Here is an 18752-nt window from a genome sequence, read left to right on the forward strand (position 1 = left end):
TAACATCCATAGACATTCCCTTGTCCACTACTTCAGTCATCTCTTCAAAAAATTCAGTCAGGTTTGTCAGGCATGACCTACCTTTCACAAATCCATGATGACTCTCTCTGATCAACTGAACACCTTGAAAATTTTCAGTCAGTCTATCCTTAAATATAGACTCTAGTAATTTGCCGACAACAGATGTTAGGCTAACTGGTCTATAATTCACTGGTTTCCTTCACTCACCTTTAATAGCGGCGTGACCTATGCAATTTTCCAATCTAAAGTAACGATTCCCAAATCGAAAGAACTTTGGAAGATTACAGTTAGAGCATCTGCAGTGTTCTTTCCTACTCTCCTACTTCCTTTAAAACCCTGGGATGGAAACCATCTGGTCCTGGTGTTTTGTCACTCTTTAGTGCCATTGTTTTCTTCATTTCTGTTATTTTGCTTGCATTAATTTTGGTGAGTCCCAGTCCCTGATTTAATATTAGTTCCTTGGGATGTACTGTAAATACTGATGCAAAGTAGTTATTCAACAAGCCCACCATTTCCTTATTTTCATTGACAATATCACCATTATCTGTTCTCAAGTGGCTCATATTGCTCCTGACCACCCTCTTAATATAATTTGTAAAAAAAAAATTGTGTTGGTTTTGTTAACCCTTTCAAGTTTCTTTTCATACTCCCTTTTTGTAGCTCTTGCTGCCTGTTTTGTCACCTTTTGTTCTTTCTATTTCTCCCAGTCGCCAGGATCTGTGCTAGTTTTTGCATTTTTGTATGCTTTTTCTTTTAGTTTTATGTTACCTCTTTTTAGTCATCCATGGCTGGTTTTTTTTTGGTTAAGTAGAGCTCTTTCCCCTTAGGGGTATAAACTGGTTCTGTATCACTTAAAATTCTTTTTTGAGCACCTCCCACTGATGATCTGTTGTTTTACCCATTAACAGATTTACCCAGTTTACTTTAGACAGGCTGTCTCATTGCATTGAAGTCCGCCTTACCTCAATCTAGAATCTTAGTAGCTGTTTTGCGTTTCTCCCTTTCAAACACTACGTTGAACTCGATCATGTTATGATCGCTATTAGATAAATGTTCACGCACCGTTATACTGTTAACTAAATCTGACTCATTACTCATTCCTAAATCTAATATGGCCTTCCCTCTTGTTGGTTCTAGGACATATTGGCCCAGAAATTCGTGTCGGGGGCTTCCCGCTGGTGCAAGCCTAGCGCGCCGACAGTTGAAGCCTGGGCCTGCGTGGATTACCTGTCTGTGGCCCGGTTCAGCTCCCGGCGCACTCTGCTTGCATGACCCAGCGGCGTACTTAGTGCGATGCGTCGGCTAGGATCACGTGAGCACTGAGCAACCAATCAGAGGATGCAAAAGTTCATTCATGAGTTTGAAAGTAAGAACTGTCAAACTCATGAAAACTCCGGGCGCCCAAAACAGTACTTAAACTTGAAATAAATTTTTTAAAAACATCACATTATTTAAATGAACTATAAATAACTTTAAATAACTGTTTTATAAAAAATCGGGGCTAAAAATACACTTACCTTACTGTAAAGTCTTTAAAAATAATAAATCTGTGGAAAAAAAATTCTAATTATTAGACCACTTACCTTTTAAAATTAAGTCCTTACGTCTGCTTTTTTCAAGTGTAAAAAGTGGAGGCCTTCACGCATGGGCAAACCTGGAAAAAAAAAGGAAGTTGCACGCGCAGACTCCTGCGCGCACGCGTTCGACCTCTGAACCCCTTGGTTCAGAGGATCGGAAATGCCGCTTTCCCGCGCATGCGTAGTGCATGCAAGATTCCGGCACTTCCATCGGGTCCACGTGTGAGTACTCCGTCCATACTCACGCGTTGGGACCCGAATTTCTGGGCCAATGTTGCATCAAACTATCCCGAACAAACTCATACCTTTCTGACATGAGCTAGTTTTCTTATCCTGATCTATGTGAATGTTAAAATCCCCCATTAAAACCATCTGCCTTTGCTCCATGCTTGCCTAATCTCTGCATTTATACATTCTACTACTTCATGACTGCTACCAGGGGACCTATACACAACTCCCACTACAGTTTAAATCCTTTTCTATTTCTTAATTCTACCCATAAAGTCTCCACTGCCTGCTTACCTCTCATTACATTCTCTCTTATCTTTGAAGTGATTTCATCCTTGATCATTAAGGCTACTCCTCATGATTTTCTTTAGTATTGTTAGCCCTAACTTTTATCACATAGCTCATTTTTAAGTTTGTTTAGTTTTAATCAATTTATTCACTGAACTTGATTCTTTGACGATCCCATTTTCACCTTTTTATAGGAATATATTTATTTTGTACATTATCCATCTCATATAAAGATTTCCCACTGCTGGTCTGTCGATCTGTTAACTTTTCTGACGAGATACTTGCTTATCTTGCTTCATTATCCTTTTTTATTCTTGCTTTCAACCTAACTATGTGGGGTCATTACTTTCTAGTCATTCTGCTCTAAAATCAGTTACTTGCCCAAATTCATTTCTCAGCACTAAATCCAGCTAAATCTTGCTGCAGTGCATCCTGTAGATAGTGCACACTGCAGCCAGGATATGCCAGTGGTGGAGGAAGTGGATGTTTAAGGTGGTGGATGGGTGCCAATTAAGCGGACTGCTTTGTCCGGGATGGTGTCAAGCTTCTTGTGTGTGGTTGCAGCTGAGAGTATCCAGAAGGCCATGTATAGTGGTTGGTGCTGTTCCCTGCATTTCTCTTGTAATTGACGTGCGGTGAAGATCATGTCCATTGTGCTCCTTAGTGGGCGGAATCCGCATTGCGACTCTGGAAGGAGCTCTTCGGCCACTGGGAGAAGGCGATTGAGGAGGATTCTCGCGATGACTTTCCCTGTGGCAGATAGCAGGGAAACTCCTCTGTAATTACCGCAATCGGACTTATCACCTTTCTTGAAGATGGTCACAATTACGGCGTCTCTGAGATCCCCTGGCATGCTCTCCTCCTTCCAGATAAGAGAAATGAGTTCATGAATTCGCGCCAGTCGTGCTTCTCCACCATGCTTTAGTGCCTCGGCGGGGATTCCATCTGCTCCTGAGGCCTTGTTGTTCTTCAGTTGTCGGATGGCCTTTTCAACCTCATGCCGGACTGGGATGGTGGCGGGTGGGATGGAGTTGAGGACACTCGTGTCGAAGACAGTCGTGGTTAAGGAGATCTTCGAAGTGCTCCTTCCAGCGGGCACTGACTGCTTCCCTGTCCTTGATGAGTACCTCTCCGTTCTTAGCCTGCAGTGGGGAAGGGCCTTGGGTGCTTGGGCCGTAGATGGTCTTGACTATGCATCAGGGAAAGTCATCGCAAGAATCCTCCTCAATCGCCTTCTCCCAGTGGCCGAAGAGCTCCTCCCAGAGTCGCAATGCGGATTCCGCCCACTAAGGGGCACAATGGACATGATCTTCACCGCACGTCAATTACAAGAGAAATGCAGGGAACAGCACCAACCACTGTACATGGCCGCCTTTGATCTCACAAAGGCCTTCGATACTGTCAACCGTGAGGGATTATGGAGTGTCCTCCTCAAATTCGGCTGCCCTCAAAAGTTTGTCACTATCCTCCGCCTGCTTCACGACGACATGCAAGCCGTGATCCTGACCAACGGTTCCACCACAGACCCAATTCACGTACGAACCGGGGTCAAGCAAGGCTGTGTCATTGCACCAACGCTCTTCTCAATCGTTCTTGCTGCAATGCTCCATCTCACCCTCAGTAAGCTTCCCACTGGAGTGGAGCTAATTTACAGAACAAACGGGAAACCGTTCAACCTCCGTCGCCTCCAGTCCAGATCCAAGGTCGTCCCATCCTCTGTTGTCGAATTACAGTATGCAGACGATGCTTGCGTCTGCGCTCACTCGGAGGTCGAACTCCAAACCATTGTAAACACCTTCACTGAAGCATACGAGAGCATGGACCTTACACTAAACATCCGTAAGACAAAGGTCCTCTGCCAACCTGCCCCCGCCACACAGTGCTGTCCCCCGATTATCAAAATCCACGACAAGGCCTTGGACAACGTGGACCACATTCCATACCTCGGGAGCCTACTGTCAACAAGGGCAGACGTCGACGACGAAGTCCAACACCGCCTTCAGTGTGCCAGTGCAGCCTTCGGTCGCCTGAGGAAGAGAGTGTTTGAAGACCAGGACCTCATGGTCTACAGGGCAGCAGTGATACCTGCCCTGCTGTATGCCTCAGAGACGTGGACCATGTACAGCAGGCACCTCAAAGCACTGGAGTGGTACCACCAACGCTGCCTCCGCAAGATCCTGCAAATCCATTGGCAGGATAGGCGCACCAACGTCGGTGTCCTTCCTCAGGCCAACATCCCCAGCATCGAAGCCCTGACCACGCTCAATCAGCTCCGATGGATGGGTCACATTGTTCGCATGCCCGATACGAGACTCCCAAAACAAGCGCTCTACTCGGAGCTCCGGCACGGCAAGAGAGCCCCAGGTGGGCAGAGGAAACACTTCAAGGACACCCTCAAAGCCTCCTTGAAAAAGTGTAACATCCCCACCGTAACCTGGGAATCCCTGGCCCAAGACCGCACAAAGTGGAGGAGAAGCATCCGGGAAGGTGCCGAACACCTCAAGTCTCTTTGCCGGGAGCAAGCGGAAGCCAAGCGCAGGCAGCGGAAGGAGCGCACGTCAACCCAAGCACCCCACCCACCCGCCCCTTCAACCACCGTCTGCCCCACCTATGACAGAGACTGTAGGTCCCGCATTGGACTCATCAGTCACCTGCGAACTCATTTTTAATGTGGAAGCAAGTCATCCTTGGTTCCGAGGGACTGCCTAAGAGAAGAGAATATCCAGACCAGTGGAGAGTATTCCATCACATTCTTGACTTGTGCATTGTAGATGGTGGCGAGGCCTTGGTGAGTCAGGAGGTGAGGCACTTGCCGCAGAATAACCAACCTCTGACCTGCTCTGGTAGCCACGGCATTTATGTAGGTGGTACAGTTAAATTTCTAGTCAGTGGTAATCCCCAGGATGTTGATGGTGGGGGATTTGGAGATGTCATTAAATGTCAAAGGATGTGATTAGGTTCTTTTGTCCGCTTGTGTGGAGCGACATATCAGCCCAAGCCTGGATGTTGTCCCGATGTTGTACGCAGACATGGACTGCTTCATTGCCTGAAGAATTGCGAATGGAGCCGTTCACTGTGCCGTCATCAGCGAGCAGCCCCATTTCTGATCTTATGAAGGAGGTAAGACCAATGCTGAAGATAATTGGGTCTAGTACCCTGCCCTGAGGAACTCCTGCAGCAATATCCTGGGGCTGTGATGATTCTCCTCCAACAAACACAGCCATCTTCCTTTTGTGCTAGGTATGACTCCAGCCAGTGGAGAGTTTTCCCTAGTTCACATTGGCATCAGTTTGACCAGGGCTCCTTGGTGCCACACTCGGTCAAATGTTACCTTGTTGCCAAGGACAGTCATTCTCTCCTCACTTCATGAATTTAGCTCTTGTGTCCATGTTTGCTCCAAGGCTTTAATGAGGTCTGGAGCTGACTGGCCCTGGCAGAACGCAAACTGAGCATCGGTGAGCAGATTAATGGTGAGTAAGTGCCTCTTAATAGCACTGTTGACGACTCCTTTCATTGCTTTGCTGATGATTGAAAGTAGACTGATAGGGCGGTAATTGGCCGGATTAGATTTGCCTTCTGGACGGGACTTACCTGGTAATTTTCCACTTTGTCAGGTAGATGCCAGTGTTGTAGCTGTACTGGAACAGCTTGGCTAGAGGCGCATCTCGTTCTGGAGCGCAGGTCTTCAGCACTATAGCTGGGATGTTGTCTGTGCCTTTGTGTCCAGTGCACTCACCTCTTGCTATCATGTGAAGTGAATCAAATTGGCTGAAGACTGGCATCTGTGATGGGGGCATCAGGAGGAGGCAGAAAAGGATCATTCACTCAGCACTTCTGGCTGAGGATGGTTACGAACGCTTCAGTGTTTTTTGCACTTATGCTGGGCTCTGCCATTATTGAGGATGGGGATGCTCATGGAGCCTCCTCTTCCCGTTAGTTGCTTAATGGCCCACCACCATTAGCGACTGGTTGTGGCAGGACTGCAGAGTTTTGACCTGATCCATTGGTTGTGGGATCACTTAGCTCTGTCTGTCGCATGCTGCTTCCACTGTTCAGCATGCATGTTGTCCTGTGTTGTTGCTTCACCAGGTTGGCACCTCATTTTTGGATACACCTGGTGCTGTTCCTGACGTGCTCTTTTGCACTCCTCAATGAACCAGGGTTGGTCATCTGGCTCGATGTTGATGGAGGAGTGAGGAATATGCCAGGCCGTGGTTACAGATTGTGGTGCTATACAATTCTGCTGCTGTTGATGCCCCTTTTTTACCTGAATTATGCCCCGAGTCAAAGTTGAGGACTCCCATGGCCACTCCCAGCTGACTGTATACCACTGTGCCCCCACCCAGGGATGGTGATGGAAGAGTCTGGGGAGTTGGCTGATGGGTATGATTCTGAGTATGACTATGTCATGCTGTTGCATGACTATGGGACAGCTCTCCCAATGTTGGCATCAGTCACCAGATGTTGGTGAGGAAGACTCCCTGTTCGGTCTTCCCCTCGCTTCTCAAGTAACCTTTTGCTCCATGGTGCTATAACATTGCACCTGCATATCCTTCCTTGAGTCATTGTCATTGTCTGCTTGATGGATATCAAGAATAATATACTTAGACAATTCTAGAACTTCAAGGGTCTCGCCCCCTCCATTTTCAACTTGTGTCTCCATGTTCCTTCTGCAGGTGATTACCTACTTACCCTCTCTCACTTTGCTATCCAACTCTCAATGTGTGGGTTAACCACCATCTGAAAGGTTGACCCAGAAACACTCCCCATTCTGTATGTTGCATAGTATAGTATAGACAGTTGTTCCATGACCTCAGCTATGTTCTACTCAAAGGTCACGATCCTCTAACACGTAATGCCAGTATCTCCCCCTGGATACCTTGTTTTTCCAGGATGGCCCACATCTTGCACACACCACGAGCTGTCTCTCTGACCATGCCACATCTCTCTTTGCTGGCTCTTTCTAAATGTGACTAAGCCATCTCTTATCTGATGTATGAGCCTGAGCTCCCTCTCGGCATCAAACTCCCTTAAGAGCCAAAATTCTCCCTCAATTTCTGCCTTGCTGTCTGCTGACTCTCTCAAGCTCTCTTGCTTTTTTATTTGATCAGAAATAATATTCAGTTAGTGTTTATATCAGTGTCTGGAGGGGACTTTGTGGAGAGGGGCGGGGGGAAATCCAATAAAGGACTGTTCGACTTTAGCAAAGAAAAAGGGTCAGTTACCTGTTCTCTCCTTCTCAGTGATTCCTTATGCAAATTATTCAAATATTAGGGAAAAATCCTCACTGTGTCACACAGTCCCCAGAAACCCTCTTAAACCTGAAATATGATAGAATATAAGTATTGATGCCTGGCAGGCTTACTGAATTATGCCATTGCTGTCAAATATAATTACACTTATTTGACTGTATTAATAGATTCATGTCTGTGAGCTAATATGTATCAAACGTCTCACAGAAATTTCATTTTCACAACTGTTGAGCCAATTGCAGAATGATCAAAAGAAATTGCAAATGCTAGAAATCAAATAAAAACAGAATTAGCTGAAATTATGCAGCAGGCTAGTGAGCATCAGTAAATGAAAACAAGAAAGATTTTAGGTGGATACATTTTAGAATAATTATTGATCTCTAGTCTTGAGATTTGGTGCTCTGTCAAAAAAGTCATAAAAATAACATACTTTTATTTGTGCTGGGAATGTATGCGACGGTGGCAAGGCGACATTCATTGCCCATACTTGGTTCCCCTGAGAAGGTGGTGATGGATCTTCTTGAACTGCTGCTATTCTTGTGGTGGTACTCCCACAGTGCTGTTAGGTAAGGAAATCAGCATATTGACCCAGTGATGATGAAGGAATGACGAGATGTGTCCAAGTCAAGACGGTGTGTGACTTGGAGGCGAACTTGAAGGTGTTGGTGTTCCAAAGACGTTGCTGCTCTTACCCTTTTTGGAGCTAAAGGTCACGGGAAGGTGATGCTGTCGAAGTAACCTTGAGTTGCTGCAGACCATCCTTTAGATTGTACTATTTAAGCCAGTGCACCAGTGATTGTGATTAGGGGAGGATGAATGGGTGGATATTGAGTCCATTAGCAGGGGTACTGATCAAGTGGACTACTGTATTGTGGGTGATGTTGAGTTTTGAGGCTGCACCCATCCAGGCTGGCATGGGCAGCTTCATTATCAGAGGATTGTGAATGAACACTGGAGTAGTTGGCAAACAGCTGCGCTAATGAGGAACTCCTGCAATGATGAACTGGGGCTGTGAGGACTAGCCTCCGACAGCCACAATCATAATCCTTTGTGTCAGGTATGACTTCAGATACTGAAGTTGTTTCTCTATGACCCCAGTTGCCTTCACTTTTGTTAGTGCTCCGCAATGCCATAATTGTTGAATGCTGCCTTTATGTCTATGACAGCTACTCTCACCTCTCCTCTGGCATTCAGCTCTCGCGTTCACGTTTATAAGGCTTGGAGCTGAGTGATTCTGGTGGAACCCAAACTGAGCATCTGTAGGAAGGGTATCTCTTAATGGCACTATTGATGACTCCATCCATCATTGATGATCAGGAGGACGCTGATGGGTTAGTAATTGGCTGGGCTATATTTATCTTTTTTTGTGAATAGGCTGGGCGATCTTGAACATTGTTGGGTAGATGCCAGTGTTGTGTTGCAGCTGTACTGCAACAGCTTGGTTAGGGGAACAACTGGCTCTGTTGCACAGATGTTCAGCACTGCAGATAGGATGTTGTTGGGACCCATAGCCTTTGCCGTGTCTGGTGCAATCAGCTGCTTCTAAATGTCATATAGTGTGAACCAAAGTGGCTGGACACAGATATATCTATTGGTGGGGATCTTGGGAGGAGGTTGAGTAGGACAATACACTACCTTTTTCATTGACACTTGCAAACACTTTAACCTTGTCTCTTGCACTCGCACTCACATGCTGAGCTCCACCATGGTTGAGGATGGGGATGGTAACACAGCCGTTGCCTGGTTGGCCACCATCATTTTTAACTGGATTTGGTAGGGCTAGAGAGTTTTGTTCTGATCAATTGACTGTGGGACTGCTTGGCTCTGTCTATAGCCTGCTTTGATCAGCATGCAGGTGGCCATGTGTAGTCGCAGCAATTGGTTCATACCTCATTCTAAAGTATGCCTGTTACTGCTCCTGACACTCCACGTTGAACTAGGGTTGGTCACTTAGCTTGATGGTGATCAAGCTGCGAGTAATTTGCCTGGCCATGAGGTTACGAATCGTGGTGGTTTACAAGTCTGCTACTGATGATGGTCCACAGCACTTCATGGATGGGCTGCTAGATCTATCCTTAGTCTGTCCAATTTAGCATGTTTGTACCACACAGCATGCAACACGACGTTCTCAGTGATGAGATGAGAATTTGTCTTCATGGTGATTATTCGGTGGTCACTGCAACTGTGTCAGACTATTGACTGGTTTGTGGGGCAGCTCTTCCAACTTTGGTACCAGCCCCAAGATGTTGGTGAGTGTTGATCAGACTGAGATTGCCTTAGTCATCCTGATAGGATGAATGGGTTGTTGCTAATAGATCCATCTGATTTTCTTCTTATTGAATTTTGTAGTGATTGTATGCAACTGTTAGGCCATTTCAGAGGCACGAAGAGTTAACCATGTAGCATGGGACTGGAGTCAAATGTGGACCAGACTATGTATGGGTGGCAGGCTCCCTTCCTTGAAGGAAGAACATGAGTAAACTAAGTAGCTTTCTATGATACTTTTTCTGGTGCTAGTCAACAAATTACCAATGTTATTAAATTCACTTTCACAAATTGACATTGAGATTTGAACTCATGACCTGTGAGTTTTTCGTCCAGTACCATAACCACCAGGCTACTGTACTACTGGGAATGGGCTCTCTTCACCTCGTTCATTCAAATGATTCATATTGACAGCTGATGTAATGATTTTTGGTCATCCTACAGTATACAACTGATGCAGAGGAAAAGAAAAGGGACCTGTTAAATTCCATTTAATGGGTGTGGTTGCAAAAGTGAAGAAAACTGATTGAATGGGTTGAAACTGCTGTGCAAACATAATGGCCTGGAATTTACAGTCAGTGGCGAAGCGATGGCGCTTGCTGCTGACCTTGAAGAAAGCTGTCCACAAAGAACTAGCAATCTCTGTAGCATGGATTTCAGCTCTCCTGACCTTTGTTTGAATCTGGTGCCAAATCAAACGAATCACCAGCATCAAGCAACAGTGATGTCATCAAACTGTCTAAGCAGCCAGTTGCATTGAAGAATTCTCAGACAGCAAACCGGAAGTAAAATGCACAGATTCTAATTCACTTTTTATAAATTTTAGTGTGAAATAAAGATTGCGACATACACATAGGATTAAGGTAGAAGTTGAAATATCATAAACAAAGTTTAATTTTTTTTTTTAATCCATTAATTTCTTAATCATATTAATGGAAAAATTAGATATTTCACAAATATAAAATTAGTTTTTCAGGGCTAGAACAGTTGTTCAGTAGTTAATATGCTGTTAAAAATGCAGTTACACCTCTTTCAACAAGGCTTAACTTTTTTGGGGGGGGTCAGGGGGTGGTTTAACATCGATATTCCAGCACGTAATTTCAATTGTCAGCTCTGGGGAGTTCTACAGTGCAACCTGTGGTGGAGCAGTGAATGACTGACCGCAACTTCTGGATTCCGGTATTTATCTGCGCATACGCTAAATCTTGAAGTTGCTGTCAGTTTGAGGGGTAATGACGGCGAACGCTGACCGTTTCACCGACATTACCACTGCAAAATCCAGGCCTATGAAAGTGAATGGTTGATCAGAACCCGTGTGTATAAACAGGAACACACTTACTCCATGAATGGCGTTGAAATAGCTAAAAATGAAGTTGAGAGGCTGATGTGTTTTTGTAGACTCCAGTCTAAACTTGTCCAACCAATCCAGAGCAGCAGTCAACAAAGTCAACAGAATGTTGAGCTACAAAATCAAAACAGTAGAACATAAGTCTCAAAGGGGGTTGGAGAATCAAATTCGGTTCTGATACACCAGGCTAAGATTCTCAATAAATACTGTTTGCTTCAGGATAATATACTTGCATTTATCTGTCATGTTATTATGATATCAACGTGATTCTCCTTCTTAGGCAGTCCCTCGGAGCCAAGGATGACTTGCTTCCACATTAAAAATGAGTTCGCAGCTGATTAATACCAGCGATGGCAGGAATGACGTATGAAGAGAGATTGGGTCGATTAGGCTTATATTCGCTAGAGTTTAGAAGAATGAGAGGGGATCTCATTGAAACTTATAAAATTCTAACAGGACTAGACAGACTAGATGCAGGAAGGCTGTTCCTGATGGCGGGAGAGTCCAGAACCAGGGGTCACAGTCTAAGGATAAGGGGTAAGCCATTTAGGACAGAGATGAGGAGGAATTTCTTCACCCAGGGAGTGGTGAACCTGTGGAATTCTCTACCACAGAAGACAGTTGAGGCCAATTTAGTAAATATATTCAAGAAGGAGTTAGATATATTTCTTAAGGCTAAGGGGATCAAGGGATATGGGGAGAAAGCAGGGACAGGGTACTGAATTTGGATGATCAGCCATGATCTCATTGAATGGTGGAGCAGGCTCGAGGGGCCGAATGGCCTACTCTTGCTCGTATCTTCTATGTTTCTATGACTGATGAGTCCAATGCGGGACCGACAGTCTCTGTCACAGGTGGGGCAGAAGGTGGTTGAAGGGGCGGGTAGGTGGGGTGCTTGGGTTGACGTGTGCTCCTTGCGCTGCCTGTGCTTGGCTTTCGCTTGCTCCCGGCGAAGCGACTTGAGGTGTTCGGCGCCTTCCCGGATGCTTCTCCTCCACTTTGTGCGGTCTTGGGCTAGGGATTCCCAGGTGTCGGTGGGGATGTTACACTTTTTCAAGGAGGCTTTGAGGGTGTCCTTGAAGCGTTTCCTCTGCCCACCTGGAGCAGAGGAATCAATGTGATGTCAAGGTACTTAACACAATGAATTACTGTTGGAAGTGCAGTGACTTGCAATGTAGCAACATGCAACAGCTATTCTATGCCAGCAGCATCTCGTAGCCAGCAAAGAGATGAATGACTTGTTCTCTTTTGGTGGTATGGGTTAAGGAACCAATGCTAGTAAATAGTTCCACAGGGTTTTTCATTCTAGGTGGCCTTTATTGTATAATTTAGAGCAATATAAATGATTAGGCCAACATGCATTTATCCAAGCTTCAGTGTATAATCTAATCATTTTGCTTTAAATATCTGATTTCTGTATTGCCAATTAATTTCATGATTAAAATCTGTTTCACTTCCATGTGAACATACTTGGAACCTTAAGTAAAATATATATACAGTCCAGCCTTCAGATTAATAACAGTACAAACCAGAGGTCTGACTGCAAAAAAGTACTTCCTGACTTCCAATCCAACTCACGGTTGTACTGATGCTACCTAGTCCTCCCAACTAACTCAAATAACCTATCCAACCAAACAGAATTTATTTCCTTCATCATTTTAAAGATCTCCATTCTATCACCTCAAAGATTATACTCCATTGACTGTAAAGCGCTTTGGGACATCCTGATGTCATGTAAGTTCTTATTTTTTTACACTTGTCCAGTGGGGAAAAAACCCCCAGATTCCTGAGCCTAAGAGCTCTGAAACTAGCTATCGTTCTGGTGGCCCTCCTTTGGAATTTTTTTACTACTTTGGTATCCCCCACTGTATAAGGTAAATGTTGTATTTCTAGTTTTACATTTAACTGCCCTAGCTATACACCCTGTTCATTTTCCCTACAATTTCTTGACACTAATCGTGGACCTTCAGTGAACTAAGAAGTAAGCCACCCCGCCCAATCCCTCTCCTGTTCCACAGCCTTAAGTGTGTAACCTTGCAGCGTATACACATTCCTGGACTTGCTCCGACCCAAATGCATCACACTGCATACAACTTTGAGACAAAAATGTAATAATAGAGAACTGAAGTGTTTAATTGTTTTCATAATATTTACTTTTCTCAGATTGTTTAGCTCAAGGAAAATATCTCAAGTGCTAAAATATTTAATTTCTTAGCAGTCCAAGGGGGCTGGATAGCACACTGGGTTAGTATAATGTACTTTCACTTTTAGACCTGGTTTGAATCCAGCTTAGACTGATTAGTTGCAACTCTCCACTCTTACATAGAAACTTAGAAAAATAGGAGCAGGAGTCGGCCATTCGGCCCTTCGAGCCTGCTCCACCATTCAATATGATGATGGCTGATCCTCTATCTCAATACCATATTCCCGCTCTCTCCCCATACCCCTTGATGCCTTTTGTGTCTAGAAACCTATCTATCTCTTTCTTAAATATATTCAGTGACTTGGCCTCCACAACCTTCTGTGGTAGAGAATTCCACTGGTTCACCACCCTCTGAGTGAAGAAATTTCTCCTCATCTCAGTCCTAAATGTCCTACCCCGTATCCTGAGACTGACCCCTCATTCTAGATCCCCCAGCCAGGGGAAACATCCTCCCTGCATCCAGTCTGTCTAGCCCTGTCAGGATTTTATACTTTTCAATGAGATCCCCTCTCATTCTTCTAAACTCTAGTGAATACAGGCCTAGTCGACCTAATCTCTCGTCATACGACAGTCCTGCCATCCCAGGAATCAGTCTGGTGAACCTTCGCTGCACTCCCTCTATGGCAAGTATATCCTTTCTTAGGTAAGGAGACCAAAACTGCGCACACTACTCCCAGGTGTGGTCTCACCAAGGCCCTGTACAACTGTAGTAAGACATCCTTGCTCCTGTACTCAAATCCTCTTGCAGTGAAGGCCAACATACCATTTGCCTTCCTAACTGCTTGCTGCACCTGCATGTTTGCTTTCAGTGACTGGTGTACAAGGACACCCAGGTCCCTTTGTACATCAGCATCTCCCAATCTTATCACTATTTAAATAATACTCTACCTTTCTGTTTTTCCTACCGAAGTGGATAACTTCACATTTATCCACATTTTACTGCATCTGCCATGATGGGTGATATTTGGCTGTGCTATGTAACATGAAATGGTCAATTTCAAGCTATGTCCTTTTAAGGTATCAGAAATAATACAATAGCAAGCCTAATTTTGTAAACATAAATTACATTTTGGTAATTCTATTTATAGGATCTTGATCAGTTGACTTCTGGAATGCCAGCTACTCCGAGACCTGGTCAAGGTAATCTTTAAATGTAGAAGAGTTTGTAACATATTCTTGTCTGGTAAATCCACAAACATAACTTTGCCTTTTGTTAGTAACTTGTAAAAAAAACATTATTTTTCCAAATGAGGCACAAAGTTGGGGAAGAAAATTACTGGCCACAAATACTTTTGCTTCATATGAAAGAGCATGCATCATCCATTGTCACAAGTGATCTGTTTTCTGTATGCTGAATCACAAATGGCCAGTTTTAAGAAATGATTATTGAAAGCCAACTCTGCCCTTGCCTCAGCTCATCCATGCATTTGTTAGCTTTAGACTTGACTCTTCCAATGCTCTCCTCGTCGGCCTCCCATCTTCCACCCTCCATAAACTTGAGTTCATCCAAAACTCTGCTGCCCGTATCCTAACTTGCACCAAGTCCCGTTCACCCATCGCCCCTGTGCTCACTGACCTGAATTGGCTCCCGGCCCATCACGCCTCCGTTTTAAAATTCTCATTTCTTGTTTTCAAATTCCTCCAAGGCCTCGACTTCCACCACCCACCCATCTCTGTAACCTCCTCCAGCCCTACAACCTGCCGAGATCTCTGCGCTCCTCCAATTCTGGCCCCGTGCGCATCCCTGATTATAATCGCTCCACCATTGGCGGCTGTGCCTTCAGCTGCCTAAGCCCTAAACTCGGGCAGCAGAGTTTTGGATGAGCTCAAGTTTATGGAGGGTGGGAGATGGGAGGCCCTAAACTCTGGAATTCCCTCCCTAACCGTCTCCGCCTCTATACCAATCTTTCCTTCTTTAAGACGCCCTTAAAACCTACCTCTGACCAAGCTTTTGGCCATCTGTCCTAATATCTCCATATGTGGCTCGGTGTCAAAGATTGTTTGATGCTCCTGTGAAGCGCTTTGGGATGTTTTACTACGTTAAAGGCACTATATAAATGCAAGTTGTTGAAAGGGCATCATCATTGTACACAATGCTATTGGTGCTGACTTGGTGACTTTTTTAACTTATTTCATGTTGTGATCTAAAGTTTCTGTCTTGCTGGTTAGAGCAAATGTATGTATGTGCTACAAACTACCCATCCTTACTAATAAGAATCAAGCTACAGAAGGAATTAGAAGATCAAATTTATACCAAAAGTACTCCTAATCGTCATTTAGCTCGAATGATCATTCCGTTCTAAATTGGTTTCCATTCCTTAGATCTGTGCAGAACTTCATTATTTTGGAAACTATCAGCTGTTGGATTCTTTGAAAACTTTTTGTAAACTAGTTATAAACCATGTCATTTGCTGTTGAAATTGAAGTGTCTTGGATCCTGCCTCTGATGAGGAATTAGCTTTGCTCCTGGCATGCTCTTCTACACTTCTCATTGAACCAGGGTTGGTGCCCTGGCTTGATGGTAATGGTAGTGTGAGGGATATGCCGGGCCATGAGGTTACAGATTCTGGTGGTATACAATTCTGCTGCTGCTCCTGATGGTCCACAGTGCCTCATAGATGCCCAGTTTTGAGCTGCTAGATCTGTTCTGAATCTATCCCATTTAGCACAATGGTAGTGCCACACAACACGATGGCGGATGTCCTCAGTGTGAAGGCGGGACTTCGTCTCCACAAGGACTGTGCGGTGGTCACTCCTACCAATACTTCATGGACAGATGCATCTTTGACCGGTAGATTGGTGAGGATGAGGTCAAGTAGGTTTTTCCCTTGTTGATGTTCTCACCACCTGTTGCAGGCCCAGTCTGGCAGTTATGCCCTTCAGGACTCGGCCAGCTCGGTCAGTAGTGGTGCTACCGAGCCACTCTTGGTGATGGATACTGAAGTCCCCCACCCAGAGCACATTCTGTGCCCTTACTAACCTCAGTGCTTCTCCCAAGTGGTGTTCAACATGGAGGAGTACTGATTCATCAGCTGAGGGAGGGCGGTAGATGATGATCAGCAGGAGGTTTCCTTGCCCATGCTTGACCTGAAACCATGAGACTTCATGGGGTCCGGAGTCAATGTTGAGGACTCCCAGGGCCAATCCCACCTGACTGTGTACTGTGCCGCCCTCTCTGGTGGGTCTGTCCTGCCGATGGGACAGGACATACCCAGGGATGGTGTTGGAGGAGTCTGGGGCATTGAAAGGTATGATTTTGTGACTCTTTGTCAGGCTTTTGCTTGACTAGTCTGTGGGACAGTTCCCCTGATTTTTGGCACAAGTCCCCAGATGTTAGTGAGCAGGACTTTGCAGGGTTGACTGGGCTGGGTGTGCCTTTATTTACTCAAGTGATCACAATGGACCAGAATTTCCTGGGATGGCATGATTTACGCCACAATATGGCAATAGAAAAAAACCTCAATTTTAACAGGATCATCCTCTTGTTCAAAGCCCTCCATTGCCTCGCCCCTCCCTATCTCTGTAACCTCCTCCAGCTCTACAACCCTCCGAGAATATGCATTCCTCCAACTCCAGCCTCTTGTACATCCCCACTCACTTCGCCTTCAGCCATCTAGGCGCTAAGCTCTGGAATTCCCAACACAAACATCTTCGCCTCTCCACCTCTTGCATCGTTTTACACACTGATCATTCCGTTGTCAACTTACTCCAAGATTTCCTGGAAAAGTAATTTGAATATGCCACAGCAAACATGATGGCAAATCCGGAACCTGAGAAGCGGTGCAGCCAATGGCTTACCCCAACTGCATCAACAAACTAGCTAAGCAAATTAATATTAGCATGACCTGAGCCATAGAATTCTGAATTTCAATTCCTTTCGATATAACAATACATCAACAACTTTCATTTTTATAGCACCTTTAATGTAGCAAAATGTTCTAAGGTGCCTCACAGGAGCGTACTCGGACAAAAATTGACAGAGCCAAAGAAAGAGACATGCAGTTGGATTTGCCATGGTGTGGCCCTTATCCATTACTCCTCCTTCACCTTTGAGCATTTCACCCTGTTCCATCCCTTTTGCCTCCTTTAAAATCCTCGTTGTCTACTGAACTACCGAGGCCCACCCTGAGTTTCTTTGGGAGATCCTCCCTCCTGCACTGAGTGACTCCTCATCCTTGGTGTTTTCAATCTTGGCTTCCCTTGTAATCTCTCTAGTGAATTCAGTCCTCTCATGTCCTTCCAAAAACACACTCTGACCCATATTCATGGCTTCCCCCCTCGACCTCACCATCTTCCACATTACCTTAACTCTTGTAGTCTCAATCACTGACAAAGCCATCAGATCACATCGATATAATCCCTTAACCACCCATATCTTCCTACCCCTTTACAACCCCAACTTCTGCTTTGCCCACCACCAGGGGGGGAAAAAAGTCTCCCCAAGTTGATTACAACTGCACTTTGAAACTCCTAACTATTTGTCATGATACTTCTGCCGCTGTTGATTTGCTCAATCACTCCACCTTTGATGCCCTGTCACCAGAAATCCCCCCCCCCCCCCCCGCTCATCCAAAACCCTGCTACCTGCACTGTATCTCATACCAAGTCCTGCTCACCCATCACCCCTGTCTGTGCTGATCTGCACGATCCCCTCAAACTCTCACCCAAGTTTTTAAATCACTCCTTGCCCTCCTTATCTCTCTAACCTCCTCCAGCACTACCCGCTTCCCCCCCTTTGAATTCTCTGTTCCTGCGAGTCTCTTCAACCACCTAGGCCCCACATTCTGGAATTCCCTTCCTAAACTTCTCCACCTCCCTTAAAACCCACCTCTTTATCAAGCTTTTGGTCTCCCCCACCCCCCCCCCCCCACCCTAATATGCCTTCCTTTCGCTCAGTGTCTTGGTTCTTTCCCTTGCGTTTCTGTGAAGTACCTCAGGATATTTTTCCATATTAAAAGTGCGATATAAATGCAAGTTGTTGAGTTATTTGGGGTATCCTGAGGACATGACGAGGACAGCTATGCAAGTACAAATTTTTTGATCTTGCAAGATACGAGTTCTACTGATCCCTTTGCTGTCCAGACTCTCACCTAATCATGCTTTCGATGATCCCATCAGCAGGCAATCTGTTTGAGCTGGAGAGTATACCCTTATTCACAACTGCTTAATTACCATATGATGAAAGTAAAAACATAGTCCAGTCAAGCTACGTCCAATTCATGAATTAGTCAGATTGCTCTGGACTGCATTTGTAAGGCAAGTGCATGAAGCAGTCTTGCTTTTACTGAAGTTTTGAGTAGTATTGCCTACCAAAAGATAAACTACCTTTTAAAATAAGCATAAGTCCATCCTGAAGGTAAAGTAATCTTTTTGTAGTTTCTAGTCCTATCCCTGAACAGAGCCCAGTCTTCAAAATATGGTTGATTTACTTACTAGTTTAGACCCTTATTGTATTTAGCAATGGACTGGACAATTAAGAGGTGAATTAAGTCTTTTTTAAAAATAGATCACCACCACTGGGGAAAAAGGATTTTTAAAGATATGTATAATTGCCCAATGTTGATATGCAG

At 44.9% G+C, this 18752-nt stretch overlaps 1 protein-coding gene across 8 annotated transcripts in view; it reads left to right on the forward strand.

Annotated features, from left to right (window-relative positions):
* Positions 1 to 18752, forward strand: part of lnpa (limb and neural patterns a) — a 118378-nt gene that overhangs the window by 62593 nt on the left and 37033 nt on the right. For all 8 annotated transcript variants that reach the window (XM_085986121.1, XM_085986122.1, XM_085986119.1 and 5 more), the window contains one exon: positions 14271 to 14322. In XM_085986121.1, the coding sequence (XP_085842247.1) occupies positions 14271 to 14322 (52 nt within the window). The remainder of the gene's footprint in view (positions 1 to 14270; positions 14323 to 18752) is intronic.

The sequence above is a fragment of the Somniosus microcephalus genome, chromosome 4 (assembly GCF_052327205.1).
Source record: "Somniosus microcephalus isolate GS21.2 chromosome 4, FLI_Smic_1.0, whole genome shotgun sequence".
NCBI classification, from domain to species: domain Eukaryota; kingdom Metazoa; phylum Chordata; class Chondrichthyes; order Squaliformes; family Somniosidae; genus Somniosus; species Somniosus microcephalus.